We start from the raw sequence: 24477 nt of genomic DNA, 5'->3' as shown, positions 1-24477 counted from the left end.
ACGTGGACCTCAAGATTACTCTGTTCATCCATACTACAAAGAATCCTGCCACTGACCCAACATTCTTTTCCAAGTTCGACCTTATAAAGTGCATCACCTCTCACTTTTTTGCCAATTCTCAGCCCAGCCGTTTCCCATCAATGTGCTGTTGTAACCCACAACAATCTGCTAAATGTCTGCTCCATCACCAATCTTCATGGCATCTGCAAGCTTACAAACACACCCGTCCATTTCCTCATCCAAATCATTTAAATTTAAAAATTATCAAAGTAGATACAATGTTACCATATACTACCCTGAGATTCATTTTACTATAGACATTCACAGTAGATACAAAACACAAAATCTATGAAAAACTACTCAAAGATGGACAAGCAGCCAATGTGCAAAAGACAACAAATTGTGCAAATACAAAAAACACAAGAAAACAGTAATAAGCTATAAATAATATTGAGAACACGAGTTGTCGAATTCTTGAAAGTAAGTCCCTGGGTTGTGTAAACGGCACACTGCTGGGGTGAGTGAAGTTATTGACTTTGGTTCAGGAACCTGATGGTTGAAGGGTAATGACTGTTTCTGAACCTGGTGGAGTGGAACCAAAGGCTAACGTACCTCTTTCTGGATGGCAGCAGCGAGAAAAGAGCATGGTCTAGATTGTTGGGGTCTTTGTTAATGCATACTGCTTTCCCGCAACAATGCTCTTTGTACATATAGTCAATGGTGGGCAGGGCTTTAGCTGTATACACTACTTTTTGTAGGTTTTTCTGTTCAAGTGCATTGTTGCTTCCAATCCAGGCTGTATTGCAACCAGACTCCACTCTCCAGTGTACATTACATTGGCCTCAGTGTCATTGGGGGCTGTGAGAGTTCTGTTGGTCAAAGCAAACATTAAAGCCATTGAGCTCAATTTGAGAGCAAAACCTTGTTGTCACACATGTCGCTTGGCTTTAGTTTGCAGGTGAGAGCATTCAAGCCCTGCCACAGCTATTAAGCATTCTTCTGTGAATCAGGTTTGTTTCAGAATTGCCACTTCGCATGTGAGATAGTTTTCTGGAGGTTGTATCTGGACTCTGTAACTTTTTAAAAGTCACAAGATACTATCCAAGGGAAGTGCAGGAGTATAGAGTAGGGGTCCCAGAACACTAGTGGTCATCAATCTCCTGACAGAATATGCTACATCTACTACCATCTTTGCTTTCTGTTAGCAAGCCAATTCTGATCCAAGCAATTTTCTTGGATCCCATGCCTCCTGACTTGCAGAATGAACCATGGGGAAATCTTTACTAAACAAAAGCTTTACTAAAATCTATATATACACCACATCCACCACTCTACCTTCATCACTTTCTCAAAGAATTGAATCAGGCTCGTGAGGTAGGACCTTCCCTTCATAAAGCAATGTTGACCAACTAATTAGATGATGCTTCTTCAAATGCTGATAAATACCGTCTCCAAGAATGCTCTCTAACAGTTTTGCCACCACTCACACAAAACTCACTGATCTACAATTCATAAGATTAAATGTATTACCTTTCTTGAAAGGAGCAGTAACACTTGCCAATCTTCTGGTACTCCTGTGGCCAGTGAGGACACAAAGATCATCACCAAAGGTACAGTAATCACTTCACTCATTCCCCAAGCTGGGTAGTGGTCGTCTATGATGATCAGTGCCTCAACTAATAAAAGCAAGCATGTCAGATGCCTCCTTCACTACCCTATCGACCTGTACACTTGGACCTCAATGACATGCCATTAATGGAGTACTGTCCCTTTACATTTGATCTTCTGGATCGGATTTAATATTACTGGCATAAATCATGAAATTTGTCATCTTTGTGGCAACACACAATAAAGAAAAAAAACACTTCAAGGATTTTGCTGCAACACCCCACAACTAGCTGATATATCTCGCTCCTGTACGTTTTCTCGTCACCATCTGAAATTCTGCCAATAGTTGTGTCGTCAGCAAATTTATAAATGGCATTTGAGCTGTACCTAGCCACACAGTCATGGGTGTGGAGAGAGTGGAAAAGTGGGATAAGCACATGTCTGAGATGCACCAGTGTTGATTGTCAGAGAGGTGGAGATGCTACTTTCGATCTGCACAGATTGTGGTCTTCTGGCTAGGAAGTCGAGGATCCAGTTGCAGGTGATAAGAGACCAGTTCTGGAGCTTTTCCCTGACCAGAACTGTAGGAATTCAACACTGAGTTGTAATCAACAAACATCATGCTGACATAGGCATTAGTATTATCCAGGTGATCCAAACCACGTGAAGAGCCAGTAAGATTGCATCTGCAGGAGTTAATTCTAGCCATAACCAACTTCTCAAAGCAGTTTGTCACCGTATATGCGAGTGCTTCTAGATGATAGTTAAGGCAGCTCACCCTGCACTTATGGTAGGCACTGGTATGATTTATTGAGGCAGGTGAGAACTTCTGAAAGATTGAAAATGGCTTTGAACACATCCAACAGTTGGTTGACACAGGTTTTCGGGGCCCTAACAGGTACTCCATCAGGGCCTGTCGCCTTGCGAGGTTTCACCCTCTTGAAAGACATTCTTTCATCAGCCTCTGAGACAGATCACAGGGTGACTGAATACTGCAGGGATACTCACAGCTGCAGTTATATTCACCTTTTCAAAGTGAGCATAAAAGACATTGAGCTCATCTGGGAGTGAAGCATCAGTCATTCATGTTAGGTTTCAATTTGTAGGAAGTAATGGCTTGCATACCCTGCAGAGTTGATGTACATCCATTTCTGCCTCCAACCTCATTCGGAATTGTTCCTTTGCTCCTGAGATAGCCCTCCATCAAGTCATACCTGGTTTTCTTATATAGTGCTAGGTTGTCAGACTTGAATGCCACAGATCTGTGCTTCAGTAGAGTGTGAACTGCCTGGTTCATCCATTGCTTTTGGTTTGGGCATGTCGAGTATACTCTAATCAGCACATATTCACACAAGCTGTAATTAAGTCATTAACAGCCCTGGCATACACAGACTCGAAGACAAATCCCAAATACAGTCCAGTCCAGGATTCAAAGCAGTCATGGACTGTAGGTGCTCCTGTGCCTCCTTTGGCCATAGCTTCTTGGTCCTCACTACTGGTGCCACTGTCTTCAGTGTCTGCCTATACAAACACAGCCAGGTGATCAGACTTTCCCAAGTGCAGGCGTGGGATGGTACGGTAAGCACTTTTGATAGAAGTGTAACAGTGGTCCAGTGTTGGTTCTTCTGGTTTTACAAGTGGCTTGTTAGTAATAATTAATTATTTAGAGACTTTTTCAAGCTGACCTGGTTAAAATTCCCCAAAATGATGGGCAAGGCATCAGGATGCACTGCTTCATGCCTAATTATTACATCGCTGAGTTCGCTTAGAGCCTGTTTGACACTGGCCTGAGGTGGGAAGTACACCGCTACCCAGATGATGGCTGGAATCTACCATAGCAGATAATATGGATGACAGGTTGGGTAAGCAGGACTAGGACAGCACCACAACGTTTGTATAGCACAAGGAGTTGACCCTTAAGCATACTCCACCTCCTCTGCCTTTGAAAGACTCAGCAGTCCCATCTTGATGAATTGTGAAACCATCAAGCTGTATTGCTAGTCCAAAATGGCAGGGGGCATCCAAGATTCCATGAAGCAAAAAACACAAGTTTTTAATGTCCATCTGTTACAGCACTCTAGCCCCGAGATCTTGGATTTCATTGACTAGAGCCTGTACGTCTGCGAAAGTCAAAAGCCACGTAGCTGTAGACGAACTTTTAAACCAGAGTGACATTCTCTCTTCTGCTATCTTAAAGGGGAACCGCACCAGTAAACAGAATCCAAGTTTCATCAACTTTGAGTAGCAATATATTTTTTTAATTGCCTTAAAATGTTACTAATGCAACAGTCCATAGAAGTAGCTGTGACTTTCAGCTGTAACAGTCTAAAATGGGAATATTTGATGCTTGAATGAGTCGCCTCATTGATGGCCTGGAAGAGCAAACCCTCACATTTGACCAGTTTCAACCCCACCAATAATTTCTTTGCCCATAACTGCAAATGACCCAAATCCCACTGTATCCTTTCATAATCCTCTACACACTCCACAGCATGTCCAATCTTTGTATTATATGCAAACTTACTGACCCACCTATCCACTTCATCCAGGTCATTTATATCACAAACCCCTTACAGATCTCTGCAAACCTCCAGCCAAAATAAATCCCATCAAACACTACCCTCACTCTCCTATGGAGAAGTCAACTCTAACTCCAACTCAAACAACTCAAATTGTTGAACCAGTTTCCTTAAATCTTCATGATGAAGGCTACCACATGGATCCCACCTAAAGTTCATGCAGACAGCACTCAAACCTTTGCCATCTCAAAAATAAACGCAGTTGAGATACTGTATGTCCCATGCAAGAAGGGTTAAAGTTAAAATATTTAAGGGGAACTTTTTTGCTCAGTGTGAATGGGGAATGAGTTACCAGTGGAAGTGGTTGCTGTGGATTCAAATGGAAAATTTAAAGAGAAGTTTGAATAGGTATATAGATGGGAGGGATAGAGAGTGCTACGTTCCAGGAGCAAGTCAATGGGACCATGAAGAATAACCGTTTGGCACAGACTAGATGGGCTAAAGGGCCTGTTTCTGTCCTGTACTTCACTATGACTTAAGTATTGGAATGAATGATATTTTAGAAAACGTAATGTCTATTGCCAACTATGATTTAAACTACTGGTTGCCAACCCGTCGATCGTGATCGACTGATCGATCTTTCAGACTTTCCCAGTAGATCCTAAAAGAAAAAAAGAAAAATAAATACACAAATACTGTTGAGAGATTGTTTCCAGGTTGCAGGGTTTTAGTTCTGTTCTTTCTGCCCAGTACACATGTGTGTAGCTCGTCCGCCACGCACTACACAACATACTTCAGTGGTCCCCAACCACCGGGCCGCGAGGAAACGATATGATTTGGCGATATTCCCTATCACGCCACGGATGAACTTGAACCCACGCAAGGTCATCAGTCACCTAAACGCAGTGATACCCCTAGTGCCAGGGATCACTGGTTGGCCTCGTGTGGCCGGTGAGAAGTGCCGTTGCTACTGGCCTGGAGCACGGACAGATGGGCGCCGTCTCTAAAACTGTTTAGCACACCAAATGTTCATGGGGAACCCGGTGCTAAAATATGCACAGACGGCCTAATTCAGGCTCAGGGTTTCATAAGTAGCAGAGCAGCTACCTCACTGCGATCTACTGAAAGTCATCCCTCGAGCCAAACTTTTGTCAGCCAATAGATCCTACAAGGGGGGCAGACGTGCGCCCTGTCACACTCCTCGCTTGGTCACTCAGTCTCTCCGGACTGCGACCGCCGCAGCCCCGGTACGGTGACCTCTGGCCCTTACCTTGTCCTCTCACCCCACCAACGACCAGCCGCACCTGGCCAAGGCGTCTGGCGGCGGGAGGCTGGAGTTCAGGCCTGGAGGCTGTCTAATGAGGCAATGAAGCCCTCAAAACTGCTTCGGTACCCTGAGTCCAAGCACCCCACACTTAAAGACAAACCCCTTGAGTTTTTTTCAGCGGAAAAGTCGTAGGCAAGCAGGACAGAAGCTAAGTGCAGAGAGCCACGTAAACTAATTTGCGGAATAGACTGGACATAACCTTAACCTTACCAAGGCATATTATTGGAACTGCCTCAACCCCTTCTTCCGCAGCTCATTCCATATACTTACCACCCTGTATATGAAAAAGTTGCCCCTCGGCTCCCTTTTAAAACTTTCCCCTCTATTTTTAAAGGCATGCCCCTCATGATTTATACAGCTCCAAGGCTCCAGTCAGAATAACACCTGCTCAAGCCAATCTTGAATCCAATCTATTGGGCCACAATGGAACCCATACATCTTAACCTCCTGGATCAGCCTATCATGACAGACCTTGTGAGATGCCTTACTACAGTCCATGCAGACAACATCCACCACGAATCACCAACCGTCTCTGTCACCTCAAAAAAAAACCTCAGTGAAGTTCATAAGACATGACCTATTCCACTCAGAGCCGAATAAGCCCATGTTTTTCGAAATGCAAGCAAATCCTAGCCGGCAAAGGATCTTTAATAGCTTTCTGAACACAGTTTTGGGCATCCCTAGGCTATAATTTCCTACTTTATTCATTGATTAAACAAATATGGTCAACTCTCCAATCATCCAAGACCCTTTCTGTGGATAGAAAGAATAGGTCCCAGCAGTCTCTTTCTTGCCTCGCTCAATAACTTGGATAGACTCCTTCAAGTCCTGGGGCCTTACCAACTTGATATTTTCTTGAATACATTCAAAAACACCTTTTCCATTGTCTCAACATAACTTTGATTATTACCATGGCCCATACAGATCTAAATAATCCTCCATGTCATTCACACATCACTCAAAAGCGTGCAAATCAATTTTAGACAATGAAGAAATAGAAAGAATGTTAACTCACAGTCAGCAAGGCATTTCTTTGCTTCATCATTAAATAACACAGCAGTGCCTGGTTTGTCAGGGTTGAAATGAGGATATCCATTTTTGAGCTGCTCTTCACTTAAGACATAATCTTTGAGTGCTCTGTAAAGTGCAGCACCTGTAAAAGATTTAAAGAGAATAGTCCAAACTGGGAGTGCAATACAAATTATTTACAAGAGTTACTGCAGACATAAAACACTGATTCTATTTCTGTATTAGTATCTTTAAGCCAGACTTTTGTGCCTGGCATCCAGACTACTGCAAGATCTAGTCCATTAAAACAACAAGTTGTTCTGCTTTCAAAAAAAAACGTGAACTGTAATTACTTTGCCAATTCAACAAATGATCACATTGAGCAACATGGCCAATTAATTCCTTTTGAAGGACACCTACCAAACTAAGCAATCCCAATTTCAACCACACTTGATAAACAAGAGGTTGTTTCTGTAACAGGCAGCTGCTGCAAAGCAGAATCTAGTCTGTCCCTTCAAGCTAGGGCAAATGAAAATTTATATTTAAAAGTAGAACTCGGACAGAATTACATAAAACAGCACATCAGCCGGAACAACATTATATATTATATTTATATATACATACACAAATAAAAAATTAGTAGTACAAAAAGCAGGAAAAGAGGTAGAATTAATGGAATTGTTGTCCATCCAGAAATCTGATAGCAGAGGGAACAAAGCTGTCCCTGAAACATTGCAGGTGTGTTCAGGCTCTTTCATCTCCTCCTGAACTGTGGCATGTCCAGGGTGATGGGGGTCCTTAGTGATGGAACCATCTTTTTGAGGTACTGCCTTTTGAAGGTGCCCTGAACACTGGGGAATATAGTATCCATGATGGAGCTGGCCAAGTTGACAACTTTTTGCAGCTTTTGCTGATCCTGTGAAGTCTCTCTCCCCCCCCCCCCCCAATACAAGACAGTGATGCAACCAGTTAGAATGCTCTCCACGGCACATTTGTAGCAATTTGCAAGTGTCATTGGTGACATATCAAGTCTCCTCAAACTCCTAATGAAATATAGCCACTGCCATGCCTTCTTTGTAATTTCATCAATATACTAGGCACAGGATAGATTTTCAGAGGTGTTGACACCCAGAAACTTCTTACCCTTTCCACTGCTGATTCCTCACTGAGGACTGATGGTATCTTCCTTTGAATTCCCCTTCCAGAAGTTCACAATCAATTTGTTGGTCTTACTGAAATTTAGTGCAAGGTTGCTGTTGTGACACTACACTACCAGCTGAGCTATCTCGCTCGTGTACACCATCTCATCACCATCAGAAATTCTGCCAGCAATAGTTGTGTCACTGGCAAATTTATAGATGCCACTACAGCAGTGCCTAACCACATAGTTGTGGGTGCAGTGAGATTAGAGCAGTGGGCCAAGCACACATCTCCGAGGTGCACCAGTATTGTCAGCGAGGAGGGGGTATTATTTCCAACCCACACTGACTGTGCTCCCACTGGTGAGGAAGTTAAAGATCCAGTTGCAGATGGAGGTACAGAGGCCTAGAATTTGGAGCTTGATTAGAATTGAGGATATGGTTGTAATCTATACACAGCCGCCTGACATGGGCATTGCTATTATCCACATGATCCAAGGTCAAGTGGACAGAATGCATCTGCTGTAGCCCTATTCTGGCGATTAACAAATTACAGAAGCTTCATGTTCTTACTTGGGCAGGAGTTGATCCAAGCCATGACCAGTTTCTCAAAGCACTTAATCATAGTAAATATGAGAGCAACAGGGCAATAGTCTCGAGGTAGCTCTCCCTGCTCTTCTTGGGCACTGGTAGCGAGGTCACCCTTTAAAAACAGGTGGGAACCTCCGATTGTAAACTGCCCTTGACGTTCCCACCAGTTGTTTAGCGCATTTCCAAGTACACGATCAGGCCCTGGTGCCTTGCAAGGCGCCACTCTCTTGAAAGATGTTCCGATGTCGGCCTCCAAAACAACAATCAAAGGGTCACCAAATGCTGCAGGGATTTGCACAGGTGTCGTTTTATTCTCCCTTTCAATGCATGCATAAAAGGCATTAAGCTCATCTGGAAGTGAAGTGTCACAGCCATGAAACAAAAATCAGGTTTTGCTGCATAAGTAGGAATAGCCTGGAAACCTTCCAGAGCTGACGTGCATCCATTTTCATCTAACCTCAATTGAATTTTATTCCCACTCCTAAAAAAAGCCTTCTGCAGGTTGTACCGAACTTATATATTCCTAAATCACTAGTTCTAAATGCCACAAACAAGCCCTCAGCAGACTACAATCTCCTGGTTCATTCATAGCTTTTGGTTTGGGTATGTCTGGTATGCTCTCAAAGGCACACAGTCATCCTGATTAAGTCAGTGACAATTGTGAGGTATTCAGATTCAAAGATGTATCTCTGAATATTGTTCAGTCCACAAACTCAAAGCAGTCCCATAAGCACTCCTCTGCCTCCCTTGACTATACCTTCTTGATCCTCACAACTGATGCTGCAGTCTTTAGTCTCTCTCTACAAGCTGAGGGTAGAAGTACAGCCAGGTGATCTGACATTCCAAGGGGTGGGTGTGGAATGGCACAATAAGTGCTCTTGTTGGTGTAATGGTGGCCCAGTGTGCTGTCTCTTCTGGTTCCACGTGATATATTGATGGTAGTTATTCAAAGTCCGCTTCAGGCTGGCCTGGTTGAAATACCCACAATGATAGGAAAGACATTAGGGTTTCATAACTGCTGATTCAGCTCCTCCAGGGCATGCCTGACATTGGCCTGAGGAGGAATATACACAGATACTAAGATGATGGTGGAAAACTCTCTCAGCTGATTAAAGTGGAAGACATTTGACCACTAGATATTCCAGGTCTGGTGAGCAGGACAGAGACAGAACCACCACACCTGTGGATCACAATGAGTTCATCATAAAGCATGCTCCACTTCCACTACCATTAAAAGACTTGTCGTCTTTGTAGAGAATCGTGAAGCCATTGGCCTGCAGTACTTCATCCAAAATAGCAGGGGATAGCCATGCTCCTATGAAGCAAAGTACACAGCAGTCCCTGATGACACTCTGATACCCTCTGAAGTATTCAGTTTTATTTTCCAGAGACTGCATATTCACTTGCAGGACAGGTGGGAGTGGGGTGTGGTGGGGTAGGGGTATGTCTGAACCTGGTAGTGCGAGTCCTGAGGCTCCTCTACCTCCTTCCTGAGGGCAGTAGTGAGAGGAGAACATGTCCTTATAGTGAGGGTCCCTGATGATTGCTGCTGCTTTCCTGTGACAACATTACATGTAGATGTGCTCAAAGGTTGGGAGGGCTTTACTCATAATAGACTGGACCGTATCCACTACATTTTGTAGGATTTTCCATTCAAAGGCATTGGTGTTTCCATACCAGGCTCTGATGCAACCAGTCCATATATTCTCCACTACACATCTATAGAAGTTAGTCAAAATTTTAAACACCATGCCAAACCTCCACAGACTCCCACTACTGTGCTTTCTTTGTAACTGCAAATACATGCTGGACCCAGTACAGGTCCACTGAAATAATAACACCAAAAAATTTAAAGCTGTCAACCCTATCCACCCGGGATCCTCCGATCAGGAATGGCTCAGGGACCTCTGGCTTCCTTCTCATGAAGTCAATAATTAAGTCTCTGACTCACTGAAATTGAGTTAAGAAGCTGTTGTTATGGAACCACTCAACCAGGTTTTCAATCTTCATCCTACATGCTGATTCATCACCACTTTTGATTTGGCCAATGACAGTGGTGTCATCAGCAAACTTGAATGTGACATTGGAGCTGTGCTTAGCCACACTGGAATAAGTATAAAGCATGTGGAGCAGGGGGCTAAACACACAGCCTTGTGGTGCACCTGTGCTAATAGAAATTGTGGAGATGTTGTTGCCAATCTGAACTGACTGGAGGCTGCAAGTGAGGAAATCCAGGATTCAGTTGCACAATGAGATACTAAGGTCAAGCCCATTAGTTTTGAGGGGATGCTGAGCTGTAGTTGATAAAGAGCATCCTGATATATGCATCTTTGCTGTCCAGATATTCCAGGGTTGAGTGGAGAGCCAATGTCATTTTCTATGGACCAGTTGCTCCCAGTAGGCAAACTGGGAGTAGATCCAAGTCACTCCTCAGGTAAGAGTTGATGTTTCATCAAACTCATAAAACACATAATCACTGTGGATGCAAGTACTACTCTGTGCTAGTTATTGAGGTAGATCATCACGTTTTTCTTTGGCACCAGTATAATTGAAGCCTGTTTGAAGCAAGTTGGTACCACAGGCTGCCAGAGAGGGGTTAAAGATCTCAGTGAACACTCCAACCAGTTGATCACCACTTGCTCAGGGAGCCCATCTGGGCCAGTTGTTTTTTGTGGGTTCACCCCCAAAGCTGCTCACACATCCTCAGACTGAAATCACAGGATCTTCAGAAGCTGTGGGAGTTTGTGATGGTTCCTCCATGTGAACACAGAAGGCATTGAGCTCATCTGGAAGGAAAGCCCCACTGTCACCTATGTCTCTTGATTTAACTTTATAAGAGATGATAGCATTCAAGCCCTGTTATAATTGTCAAGCATCCTTTGTAGGTACTAGTTTGTAGGATGCACTAGGCAAATTGCTGCTTTGCCTGTGAGATGGCTTTCCAGAAATTGACCTTGACCTTTTGTAACTTTCTTGGATGCGCGATCTGCTGAGATCCAGATCAGAGGCATTCATGCTTCATCTAGGCCTTCTGAATGGGGAAGACTTTGAATTATTTTGTGGGGACACAATCATCGACAACTTTTTTAAATAAAGTCCATTACAACCATGTATTCATACAGGTGCACAGATGAGTCCTTGAACATGACCCAAGTGATCTGATTTTCTGAAATGTACGTAAGAGAAGGACAGCCAAGTGATCTGATTTTCTGAAATGAGGTCCAGGCTTAGAACAGTAAGCATTCCTTATTTTCAAGGAGAGTGTTCTAGTGTTTGGGGACCTCTGATGCTACAGGGTATATGCTGAAGATAATCAAGCAGGGTTTTCTTCAAATAATACAAAATACTCTGCAGATGCTGGGGTCAAAGCAACACGCACAACACGCTGGAGGAACCCAGCAGATCGGGCAGCATCCGTGGAAACGAACAGTCCACGTTTCGGGCTGAGACCCTTCATCAGGACTGAAGTGGGAGGGGGCAGGGGCCCTATAAAGAAGGTGGGGGGAGGGTGGGAAGGAGAAGGCTGGTAGGTGCCAGGTGAAAAACCAGTAAGGGGAAAGATCAAGTGGTGAGGGAGGGGATAGGCAGGAAAGGCGAAGGAGGAATGTAAGGGGAAAGCACTATGGGTAGTAGAAGGAGGCAGAACCATGAGGGAAGTGATAGGCAGCTGGAGGAGGGGGCAGAGTGAAAGTGGGATGGGGGAAGGGAGGGGGAGAGAATTACCAGAAGTTGGAGAATTCAATGTTCATACCAAGGGGCTGGAGACTACCCAGATGGTATATAAGGTGTTGCTCCTCCAACCTGAGTTTGGCCTCATCATGGCAGTAGAAAGGGCCATGTATGGACATATCTGAATGGGAACGTGAAGCAGAGTTGAGGTGAGTGGCAACCGGGAGATCCTGTCTGTTGTGGCGGACGGAGCGGAGATGCTCAACAAAGTGATCCTCCAATCTGTGTCGGGTCTCACCGGGAGCACCAGATGCAATAGATTACCCCAACAGACTCACAAGTGAAGTGTTGCCTCACCTGGAAGGACTGCTTGGGGCCCTTAATGGTGTTGAGAGGAGGTGTAGGGACAGGTGTAGCACTTACGCTTGCAGGGATAAGTACCAGGTGGGAGATCTGTGGGGAGGGACGTGTGGACCAGTGAGTCACGGAGGCAATGATCCCTGTGGAAAGAAGAGAGGGGTAGAGAGGGAAAGATGTGCTTAGTGGTGGGGTCCTGTTGAAGGTGGCGGAAGTTGCAGAGGATAATGTGCTGGATCCGGAGGCTGGTGGGGTGGTAGGTGAGGACAAGGGGAACTCTGTCCCTGTTGTGACAGGAGGATGGGGTGAGGGATGAAGTGCGGGAAATGGAGGAGATGCGAGTGAGAGCATCATTGATGACGGCAGAAGGGAAACCACGATCCTTAAAGAAAGAGGACATTTAGGATGTCCTGGAATGGAAAGCCTCATCCTGGGAGCAGATGCGGCGGAGACGGAGGAACTGGGATCAGGGAATAGCATTTTTGCATGTGGCAGGGTGGGAAGAGGTATAGTCGAGGTAGTTATGAGAGTCAGAGCTTATAGAAGATGTCAGTGGACAGTCTGTCTCCAGAGAGATTGAGAAAGGGGAGAGAAGTGTCCAAGGTGGACCAAGTGAATTTGAGGGCTAGGTGGAAGTTAGAGGCAAAGTCAATGAAATTGACAAGCTCGGCATGGGTGACGACGACATTGGTGCTGCTTCCTGCTTAGACGGGAATTACATGCTGCAGATTTCAGTGAAAACAATTCAAAAGTATATTTAAAAATACATTTAGAAGTATTATCTGTAGTCCTCATAATGTCACCGCACCATGGTTCACTGGCATTATTTTAGAGTTCCCTCGCCCACCCCCCTTGATTCTACAGAATCCCAGTGAGCATTGGCCCGGAGCCATCAATCAGTCCTCTTTGGATGCAATTTCAGGAAAATGACCTTTCTGAAGCCAGCACCAGTATCAGATAAAGGAAGTGTGAAGTCAGTCAGGCTGATAGTGCCAGGAGGCTCAGTGGTGTAGATTGGCATTTCTGTTGTCACAACAAGACTGAAAGAAGGTGGCACACCACTGGTGACCGACCTCCATGCAGAATATGACCCGTCTACAACCACTCTTTGCCTTCTGTGGACAAGCGAGTTCTGCATCCACAAAGCAATGTCCCCTTGGATCCCCATGCCTCCTTACTTTCTCAATAAGCCTTGCATGGGGTACCTTATCAAATGCCTTGCTGAAATCCATATACACTACATCTACTGCTCTTCCTTCATCAATGTGTTTAGTCACATCCTCAGAAAAAAATTTAAAAATCCATCAGGCTCGTAAGACATGACCTGCCTTCGACAAAGCCATGCTGACTATTCCTAATGTTATGCCTCTCCAAATGCTCATAAATTCTGCCTCTCAAGATCTTCTCCATCAACTTACCAATCACTGAAGTAAGCCTCACTGGTCTATAATTTACTGGGCCATCTCTACTTCCTTTCTTGAATAAGGGAACAACATCTCCAGTCCTCCAGAACCTCTCCTGTCCCCATTGATGATGCAAAAATCATCACCAGAGGCTCAGCAATCTCCTCCCTCACCTCCCACAGTAGCCTGGGGTACATCTCCTCCGGTCCCAATGACTTATCTAACTTGATGCTTTCCAAAAGCTCCAGCACATCCTCTTTCTTAATATCTACATATGCTCAGGCTTTTCAGTCCGCTGCAAGTCATCCCTACAATTGCCAAGATCCTTTTCTGTAGTGAATACTGAAGTATTAAGTACCTCTGCTATTTCCTCTGGTTCCATACATATTTTATTGGTCCTATTCTCTCACGTCTTACCCTCTTGCTTTTCACATACTTGTAGAATGCGTCGGGGGTTTTCATTAATCTTGTCCGCCAAGGCCTTCTCATGGCCCCTTCTGACTCTTAATTTCTTTCTTAAGCTCCTTCCTGCTAGCCTTATAATCTTCTAAATCTCTATCATTACCTAGTTTTTTGAACCTTTCGTAAGCTTTTCTTTTCAACTAGATTTACAACACCACGGGTCCTGTACCCTACCATCCTTTTCCCTCTTTCGTTGGAACGCACCTATGCGGAACACCATGCAAAAATCTCTTGAACATTTATCACATTTCTGCCGTACATCTCCCCGAGAACATCTGTTCCCAATTTATGCTTCCAAGATCCTGCCCGATAGCTTCATGTTTCCCCTTACTCCAATTTTACGCTTTTCTAACTTGTCTGTTCCTATCCCTGTCCAATGCTATGGTAAAGGAAATAGAATTGTGATCACTGTCTCCAAAATGCTCTCACTGAGAAATCTGGCATCTGACCATGCTCATTTCTCAATACCAGATCAAGTACAGCTTCCTATATAGATACCAATGACATAGGCAAAAGCTGGGGTGAAGCCCTTGTAAAATGTTGTCAGAAGGCTAGGCAGAAATGTAAATTGTAATTCCATCTGTTGTAATCTCAGGATAATGACATGTACCACATTAGAGAAGTGTGAAATAGATGAGCAGTGGAGTTCCATAAATAGCCAAGGAGCAGTGCAGGAGGGACAGCTTCAGATTTGTAGATCATTGGGCTCTCCTCCAGAGCAAGTCGGATCAGTACAAACAGGACAGTTTACACCAGGACTGCAGCGGAACTAATATCTTCAAGGTTTGCTAGTGCTACTTAGTACAGTTTATCATGGCAGGGTGATAAGTCACAGCAGCAAAGCAATATGTGGTAGTATTGAGGACAAGTAAGATAGCATGGCAAGTAAGATTGAAAGGAAGGACAGCAAGAGACAGGCTATTAAACACTGAAGGAATGATGGGCTGAAACATGTTTATCTCAGCACAGAATTATGGACGAGGTGGAACTTGGAGCCTTGATCAGTACAGGTGAAATATGATATTCTTGCATTACAGACTCTTGGTTTTCTGAAGGACAGGACTGGAAGATTAATGTTCTTGGGTTTCATTGTTTTAAATGTGATGGGTTGAGGGAGGGGTTGCAGTATTGACAAAATAGAATGTCACACCACTATTCAGAAAGGAGACACTTAAGGGCTCATCCTTGGAGGCAATCTGGGAGGATCTGAGAAATTGAAAAGGTACAATGACGCTGATGGAATGTTGCTATAGGATAACCAACAGCCATTGGGAGATGGAGAAACACAGACACAGATGATGGAAGTGTGTTCCAAACAAGGTTTTCATAGCAGTGGACTTAACTTCTCCAGTACTGACTGGAACTTAATAGAGCATAAAACATTAGGCCCTTCAACCCATGTTGTGCTGACCTTTTCACCCAAGATCAATCTAACTCTTCAATCCTACATATTCCTCCATTTTTCTGTCATCCATGTGCCCATCTAAATTTTCTTAAAAGCCTCTAATGTATCTTCCAAGCATTCCACGCACTCACCACTCTGTAAAAAAAGCTTACTTTTTACATCTCCCCATACTTTGCCCAATCACCTTAAAATTATGATCCCTGGTATTAGCCATTTGTCTTGGGGGATAAATCTCTGGTAATCTTATCTATGCCTCTTACCATCTATACACTTCTATCAGTATCTCTCATCTTCCTTCACTGTAAAGGTAAAACCCTTGTTCACTCAACCCATCCTCATCAGGGATGATCATCTCTGATCCAAGTAGCATTCTTATAAATTTCCTCTGCATCGTCTCTAAGGTTTCCACGTCATTCTTATAATGAGGAAATGTGGTCTAACCAGGGTTTTACAGCTGCAACATTACCTTGCAGCTCATGAATTCAATCCCCCAGCTAATGAAATCTAACAGATCATATGCATTCTTAAATGCTCATTTACTTGCACTAGAACTTTGAGGGATATATGGACGTGGACCCCAAAAATACCTGTGTTCTGCCTTCAAGTATGACCTTCCAAAGTGTGTTACTTCACACATCTCCGGGCTGATCTCCATCTATTACTTCCCAGCATAGCTCTGCATCCTCGCAATGTCTTGCTGTAACCTACGACAATCTTCTTCACTATCCTTTGCATCATCGTCAAACCATCCTTCCATTTCCTCACCCAAGTCATATACATATATACATACATGTTTTGTATATATTTATATACACATAGGATATGCTCCATCTACAACCACCTTCTGCCTTCTATGGGCAAGCCAATTCTGAATGCACATCACCAGGTTTCCCTGGATCCCATGCCTCCTGACTTTCTGTATGAGCCTACAATAGGGAACCTTATTACCAAGCACTAAAACCCAGATATACCACATCCACTACTTTATTTTCAGTAGGCACCATGCTCAAATTATCAGGTTTCTGAGGCGACCTGCCCCTCACAAAGCCATGCCAACGATCCCTAATCAGACTATGCTCTTCAAAATTCCATCAATCCTATCTCTAAGAATATTCTCCAATAATTTGCCCACTACTGAAATAAAACTCACTTGTCTACAATTCCCACAGATATCCCTACTCCCTTCCTTGAACAAGAGAATAATACTTGTCATCCTTCCTGCTTTCTCTTGACAGGATCTTCCACATTTTGTCAACCGTGGTGGTTTCACCCCACCATACTTTCCAGATCTTAATGGGAGAAACAATCCAGAACCCCATTCACATGCTCCCAAAACAATGTGCACATCCCAGTGTGCATTTCCCGGAGTACATCCATTCCCAGTTTATGCTCCCAAGTTTCTGCCAAATATCACCTACTCCCCATCTTGTCAAAGGCCAAGGTAAAGTTCAGGAAGTTGAGCACACTCTGAAATGCTCACCCACCAAGAGATCTGAACACCTGACCCATTTATTGCCCAGCACCTGGTCCAGTCCACTATGGCCAACCTCTTAATACAAAAGGCGTAGATACGGTGGTACACCTTCAGCGTATCCATGAGGTGTTCTTGAAACAGTATGTGGAGAATGAAACTAGAAAATAAAACATACTGGACATGGTTTGGGAAATGAGCTGTGCCAGACTTGATAGTGCATGAACATGAAGAATAGTGACCACAACTATTGCCATAAGATAATCATGACTAGGGATAAAAATTTGATCTTGCTGGGGAGAGGATGAATTACAATAAGACAAGACAGGAGCTAAGAGGTGTTGAGTAAGTGCAGCCGATGTTGGACAAATTCATCTCCAACATGTCAAAGTTGTCTAAAGACTATCTAATTGGAGAGGTTCTAATTTTATTTTTTTTTCCAGGAAGGAAAGGGAAGTATACACAATGTTTAGGAAGTTAAATCAAACTGGATTTTTGTGGGAAATGCTCAGACAGGCAATTAGGATGGCCAAAAGGAGCAATAAGTGTCCTTGGCAAGTAGGATCAAAGGAATTCCCAGTTCATTTTATACTAAAATAATGAAAAAAAGTAGGACAGGACAAGTCCAGTCAAGCATAAAGGAGAGACATCCTTCTTGAAGTCAAAACGAGACACTGAGGTACCAAATACTTTGGTATTTACCGTGGAGAAAGATTTGGAGAATAGTGAAGGCAGAGTGGACATGCCAATGTGCTGGAAAATTTGAGATTAAAGAGGTAATGCTGAATCTTCTGAAGAGCATCAAGGTGAAAAGGTCCCAGGCCCAGATGGCATACAGGGCCTATAAAAAGTATTCAACCACCCTCTCCTCTCTTCCCCCCCCCCCCCCTTTGGAAGTTACGTTTCATTGTTTTACAAGATTGAATAACAGTGGATTTAGTTTGGTTTTTCTGGTGAGGAAGGCAAATAGAATGTCAAAATTCATTTTGAGAAAACAAGAATATAAAAACACAGACGTAATATGAGACTTTATAAAGCTCTAGTGAGGCCTCACAGAGTACTTTGAGCAGTTTTGGGCCCCTTTAAAAAGATGTGCTGACTTTGGAGAGGGTTCAAAGGAGGTTCACGGGAGTGAAAGGTTTGTCACGTGAGGAGCACATGATGTCTCTGGGACTGTATTCACTAAACTTAAAAGAATGAGGGGATCTTATTGAAATGTACTGAATGTCGAAAGGCCTATATAGAGTGAATATGGAGAGGATATTTCCTATAATAGACAAGTTTAAAATGAGAGGGCACGAACTCAGAAGAGAGGGATGTCCATTTAGAACGGAGAAGAGAGTGGGTGGTGAATCTGTGGAATTCACTGCCATAGGCAGCTGTGGAAGCTAGTTCATTGGGTGTATTTCAGGCAGAGGCTGATAGGTTCCTGACAAGTCAGGGCGTGAAAGGCAGGAAAATGGGGTTGAGGGGAAAATGGATCAGTCATGAACAAATGGCGGAGCAGTTTGTAGGGATGGACTGGAAAGTCTATTATTATACTATGTCTTACAGCCTGGTATTTCCTTCCAACCAGACATGGTGCACTCACCTTCTAAAATTGTTCCCGAAGATGGTCTATTCCTTTTCACAGAGTGCTGGCCTTGAAACAAAACCAAATCCAATTAGACAAATACAGACATTATCAATGTTTCCTCACTGTGGTAGTTGTGTTTTTGTGAGTAGCTATTTCATGGTGGCCCCAAAAATAGAATAAATAAAAATAAGGACTTCATGGAACTGAACCAACCAGATTCTCTTCAATAAATTACTACAATAATACACATTCTGTAGTACCAAATTGCCAAGTGTCAGCTTTCAAATATAAAGCTACAATTTTACAGCCAATAGGATCGAATATTGGTAATACTGGTAGCATTTACTCTAATGTTTAAAAAAGGAGCTTGGACCACATTGCTGACACATGACCTAAAGTATTACCGAAAGGAACAATGAGCACATTCCCTTCAACGGTTATCAGCACTCATACACCCATAAGTTTCATTTCCGAGCCCTTGCTGTGGAGACATACCATAGGAAAGGACGGATTCATGATTTGGAACATTGCGAAGCATCTTCAAAGTGTGCACAGCTACATTCAGATACATGAACCTGCCTGTGCTGTGGTCAAAGATGGTCTTTTCCTCAGACACGGCCTGAAATCAGTAAGCCAAAGAATGACAATCAACAAAAGTTGGTTAATTTGCTGCAGCATATTGCAGCCGATAGCCAAAGCAACTGTACTGTGAAGACCCTGAAGTACCAGCAATGCCAATCAGATAGCATTGGGCTCAGCACCAGGAAACAGGCCCTCCCACCCAACTCACCTGTACTGACCATCAAGCAAACATCTAAACTAATAACTAATGCAATACTTTCTCCCCATATTCCATCAACCCTTCCCTATACTAGGGAGAAGTTACTGTTGTCAATTAACTTACTAGCCCATGGTTGGCATGTGAAAGAAGTAGTGCACCCAGAAGAAGCCTACAGTCAGAGGGAAAACATGCAAATTCAATATAGGTAGCACCCAAGATTAGGATCTCTGCAGCTATGAGGCAGCAATGATAGTAATTCAACCGCCCAACAAATTTACTTAAAACAACATGGACATCACAAGCAATGTCTACATTTATCCTAATTGGTATTTAAAGCTCTACCAAATTTACAAACAGAATAAAAATTGAAAATGCCAAAAGCATGCAGTAGGTGCAGGAAAATCTGCAGAGAGAAACAGGAAACAGAACTGACAAAGTCTTCAATTCGAAAAGTAAACCCTTTCGTCTCTCCACAGATGCTTCTCAACCTGCTAAGAAGCCATTTCCAGCCATTTTTGCTTTTCATTTAAGAAACAGAATTATGTAGCTTCACGTCAACTTCCGTAACAGAGGATTTACCACCTGTATAAAGGTAACAGGGACACCCAGATTTTGACCTTGCACATATAGTCCACAAAACTATTAGTACTGAGGTACCACAAGTACCTTAAAAGATAATTTTACCTGCATGTTCAGGCCATAAGATCCAGCAATAGCCTTTATAAATCATCTGTTGACTGAAGCATCAACAGATATAAAGTCTACTCTTTTCAAATGCTGAGCGACCTACTGAATATTGCTGGTGTTTGGTTTTATTTCAAATAACAGAATCTGCAGTTTTGCTTTTAAACAGGGGCTCTGTGGTCACAAAGCACTTTCTTTTAAGTCCCAAAGATGTGTTGAACCAATTCATTCTGGGGGAAGGGGACATTTCAGGTTATTCAAAAAGGTAAATTCAATAATAAGCTGAATTCTGAAAACTCGCATTTCCACACTAACCTTACTGACTGCTTCCTGACGAGATGAAGAGGTCTTCAGAAACTCTTCAATAAAGAAGCCAAGGTATCGCTTGCGGATATTTTTGGAGACTTTCGGACCCCGCTTTGCATTTGTTCTCTATGAAAGAGAGAACTACCTTGAGCACAGAACTGAATAAATGTTCAAGGAAAACAGATTGGTCTGCATACCTGTGTAACTGGGACTGGTGCAGCCAGACCCAGTAAAGTGTCCCGTTCAGCTTTTGATGCACCGTCCAAGGTCTTTCCCATCAGTGGCACATTACCTCCAGAGCTACAAGAAGCACCTGGGACCTTCCTGAATGAATCTCTGAAAACTGAAGGACTCAGAGTTAATGATAAATATTAAGAAGTGCTAATCTTCAATGACAGATTTAAACCAGAGAGGAAGGGGAATGGAAACCACAGCTTTAGGGCAAGAAGCAGCAGGGTTTGGGATGACAAATAAGAGTGGAAGGACAGCAACAAACAGGATACTAAACAGGCTAGGACTGATCAGCTAAGATATTTATTTTGATGCAAGTAGTATTATGGATAATGAGGATGAACTTGGAGCATAGATTAGTCTATGGAATTTAAATGTTGGATAGTTAGATAAGAGGTTGGCGAGTGGCCAAGTGGTTAAGGCATTGGTCTAGTGATTTGAAGGTCACTAGTTCGAGCCTCAGCTAAGGCAGCGTGTTGTGTCCTTGAGCAAGGCACTTAACCACACATTGTTCTGCGATGACACCGGTGCCAAGCTGTATCGGCCCTTGCCCTTCCCTTGGACAACATCAGTGGTGTGGAGAGGAGAGACTTGCAGCATGGGCAACTGCCCGTCTCCCATACAACCCTGCCCAGGCATGTGCCCCGGAAACTTTCCAATGCACAAATCCATGGTCTCTCAAGACTAACAGATGCCTATTAGTTGCATGAGGGACAAAACTGGCTGCTCTAATTTCCTGCTTTTTATTGCTTGAGACATGATAGAAAAGTGGGGTGGGGAGGTGAAAGAGGTGGAAGGGTTGCACCACAGAAAAGGGAAAAGTCGCAGCCATGCTCAGAAAGGACACAGTTCTGGGCTCATCCACAGAGGCAACCTGGGTGCAGCTCAGAAATAGGAGCCATTACACTGATGGGATGATATTACAGGATACTAGCCACCAAGAGATGGTGGAATGGACATTGCAAACAGATTACGCAAAGGTGCAGGAATAACAGGTGGGTAACTTTAACTTCTCTGCTATTGACTGGAACTTCCTTGATACAAATGGCTTAAATGGGGCAAGACTCATTTCGTACATCCAAGAGGGGTTCTTCAAAACAGTATGTGGAGAGTCCAACAAGTGAAGAAAACAAACTGGACCTGGTTTTGGGAAATGTACCAGCCCATAAATGATATTGGGTCAGCATTTTGGGAACGGCAAAAAATAAATCATTATGTTTTACAATAATTATGGAGTAAAGATAACATTAGATCTTGTGGGAAGGTATTAAGTTGGGGAGGGCAAGTTTTAACAAGATAGGAGCTAAGGGATGTTAAATGGGAGAAGTTGTTGGCAGAAAGTCCACATCTGATATGTGGGAGTTGTTTAAATACCAGCTAATCAGAGTTAATGATGGTCATAATAAGGGAACCTTGGATGACCTGAGAGGTCCTAAATTTAGGCAGGAAATAAAAGAAAGCACATGCAGGGTTCAGGAAACTAAAACCAGACTGGGCCCTTGTGGAATATGAAGACAGCAGAAAAGTGTTCTAGTAGGTGATTAGGAATACAGTTTGGATTCAGAACTGGCTTGAACATAGAAGACTGAATGGGGTGGGAGGCTGCTATTCTTGGCGGTCCCGTGGTTTTCTTTCTAGGATCAATGCTGAGACTTCTGATTGTGGTATGTATATATGGGTCATGCACTCTATTCTTTCTACCAAAGCTGTAGACTTTTCTAAACAGGGAGCAGGGAAGAATTTAGGTTCAATATTGTTATGCACCCTCACACTGTGAAAATGAGCAAATGAAAGCAATCTCAGATTGTGCAAAGTATCATCGTACACTTCTCAAAATTTATGGCCAGGGGATTAGAGATAGGCTAATTACATCAACAAGTTAGCTTCACCAATGATCCGAATGACAGAATCAATGGTTTTGTGACCAAGTTTGTAGATGAATCAAATGTAATTGGAGGGGCAGGTAGTGTTGAGTAAACAAGGCATCAGCAGAAGGTTCTGGACAGATTAAGAGAATGGGTAAAGAAGTAACAAATGGAATACAATGTAGGGAAGTGTATGATCAAGCACTTCGGTACGAAGAATAAAGGCGTAGACAATTTCCTAAACAGGGAGAAAATTCAGAAATCAAAGGAGCAGGATTGGTGAATATTAACTTGCAGGTTGAGTAAGCAGTAAGGAAGGCAAATGCAATGTTAACATTCATTTAAAGAGGACTAGAATACAAAAGTAAGGATGTAATCTTCGGGCTTTAAGACATTGGACAGATCATATTTAGAATATTGTGAGCAGTTCTGGTCTCCATGTCTAAGAAAGGATATGTTGACATTAGAGGGTCCAGAGGAGGTTCACAAGAATGACCCCAGGAACGAAAGGGTTAATGTATGAGGAGCATTTGATGGCTCTGGGTCTGACTCCCTGGAATTTAGAAGAATGGGGGGGGGGGGGGGGAGAAGAGAAAAGAAAGTATCTCATTGAAACCAGTTGAATATTGAAAGGCATAGATAAGAGTGGACATATAGAGGATGTTTGCTATAGCAGTGGTGTCTAGGACTAGAGGGCACAGCCTCAGAATACAAGGACTTCCCTTTTGAGGAGAAATTTCTTTAGCCAGAGAGTGGTGAATCTGTGGAATTGATTATCACAGATGGCTGTGGAGACCAAATCATTGGGTGTACTTAAAGAGGAGATTGATTAGTCAGGGCATAAAAGGTTGCGGGGAGAAAGCAGAAGAATGAGGTTCAGAGGGATAATAAATTGATAATAATGGAATGCCAGAGCAGTCTCAATACAGTATGTCAAATGGCCTAATTCTGCTTTTATATCTGAAGATCCCATGAATGTTACACATGGATATATTCCAAGGACAGGTCTCAACTTGAAAGACCTCAGAACAAAAGCACCAACCACCTGGATGATCACCAAAAACTAGTCTTAAAGAATTACCTGTTTCCACATTGCTGCCATACTGAAGCTTTGAATTTTGCACAAGTAGGTTCTTTTGAGCCAGACAATCAGACACTGTTGCTTTGTAAGCCTGGCCACCTTTAACATTGGCCATTATCTGTACAGCCTGCTGTTGGATCACCTTAATTCGACTGTGACACTTCAGCTTTGACGCCGGTGGTATGCGTGGAATAATAACTCGGTTAAAACTTGATCTGCCCTTTTAAAACAAAACTGCCTCTTAAAATTTTATTTTAACAATGACACTTCATCATCTCAAATAAAACAAATGTCAAAGTCAACTGGTTTCCTTAAGGGAACACCTTGCTTGACAAATTTGCGGAATTCTTTGAGGAAATAACAGGACACACAAAGGAGAATTAGTGGATGTTATGTACTTGGACTTTCAGAAGGCCTTTCACAAGGTGTCAAAAATAAGACTGCTTAGCAAGATCAAAACCCATGGTATTGTGGGAAAGAAACTAGCATGGATAGGGCATTGGCTGACTGACAGGAGGCAAAGTGTGGGAATAAAGGAAGCCTTTTCAGATTGACTGCCAGTGAATAGTGGTGTTCACAGAGCTCAGTTTTGGAACAGGTTCTTTTTACATTTTATGTCAATGATTTGGATGATGAAATTGATGGCTTTGTGGCCCAGTTTGTAGATGATACGAAGATAGGTGGAGGAGCAGGTGGTGTTCAGGAAGCAGGGAAGATGCAGAAGGACTTGTATTCAGAGAGTGGGCAAAGAAATGATAAATGAAATACAGTGCCGGGAAGTGTATGGTCATGCAATTTGGCAGAAGGAATAAGAGCAATGACTATTTTCTAAAATGGGAGAAAATTCTGAAATCCAAGATGCAAAGGGACTTGGAAGTCCTCATGTAGGATTCCCTAAAGGTTAACATGAGGAAATCTGCAGATGCTGGAAATTCAAACAACACACACAAAATGCTGGTGGAACACAGCAGGCCAGGCAGCATCTATAAAGGAG

At 43.2% G+C, this 24477-nt stretch overlaps 1 protein-coding gene across 1 annotated transcript in view; it reads right to left on the bottom strand.

The window, feature by feature from the left end:
• LOC140728732 (RNA exonuclease 1 homolog) overlaps positions 1-23620 on the bottom strand; it is a 54395-nt gene extending 30775 nt beyond the window's left edge. The window contains exons 1-6 of the mRNA XM_073047684.1: positions 23484-23620; positions 20504-20649; positions 20316-20432; positions 19031-19154; positions 18551-18601; positions 6470-6607 (exon numbers count right to left, since the gene is read on the bottom strand). Of these exons, the coding sequence (XP_072903785.1) occupies positions 6470-6607; positions 18551-18601; positions 19031-19154; positions 20316-20432; positions 20504-20649; positions 23484-23598 (691 nt within the window). The 5' untranslated portion in view covers positions 23599-23620. The remainder of the gene's footprint in view (positions 1-6469; positions 6608-18550; positions 18602-19030; positions 19155-20315; positions 20433-20503; positions 20650-23483) is intronic.
• Positions 23621-24477: the final 857 nt, after the last annotated feature.

Source organism: Hemitrygon akajei, chromosome 6, assembly GCF_048418815.1.
Source record: "Hemitrygon akajei chromosome 6, sHemAka1.3, whole genome shotgun sequence".
Taxonomy (NCBI): domain Eukaryota; kingdom Metazoa; phylum Chordata; class Chondrichthyes; order Myliobatiformes; family Dasyatidae; genus Hemitrygon; species Hemitrygon akajei.
Note: the sequence above shows the minus strand (reverse complement) of the source record. Positions and strands in the feature narration are given on the sequence as shown.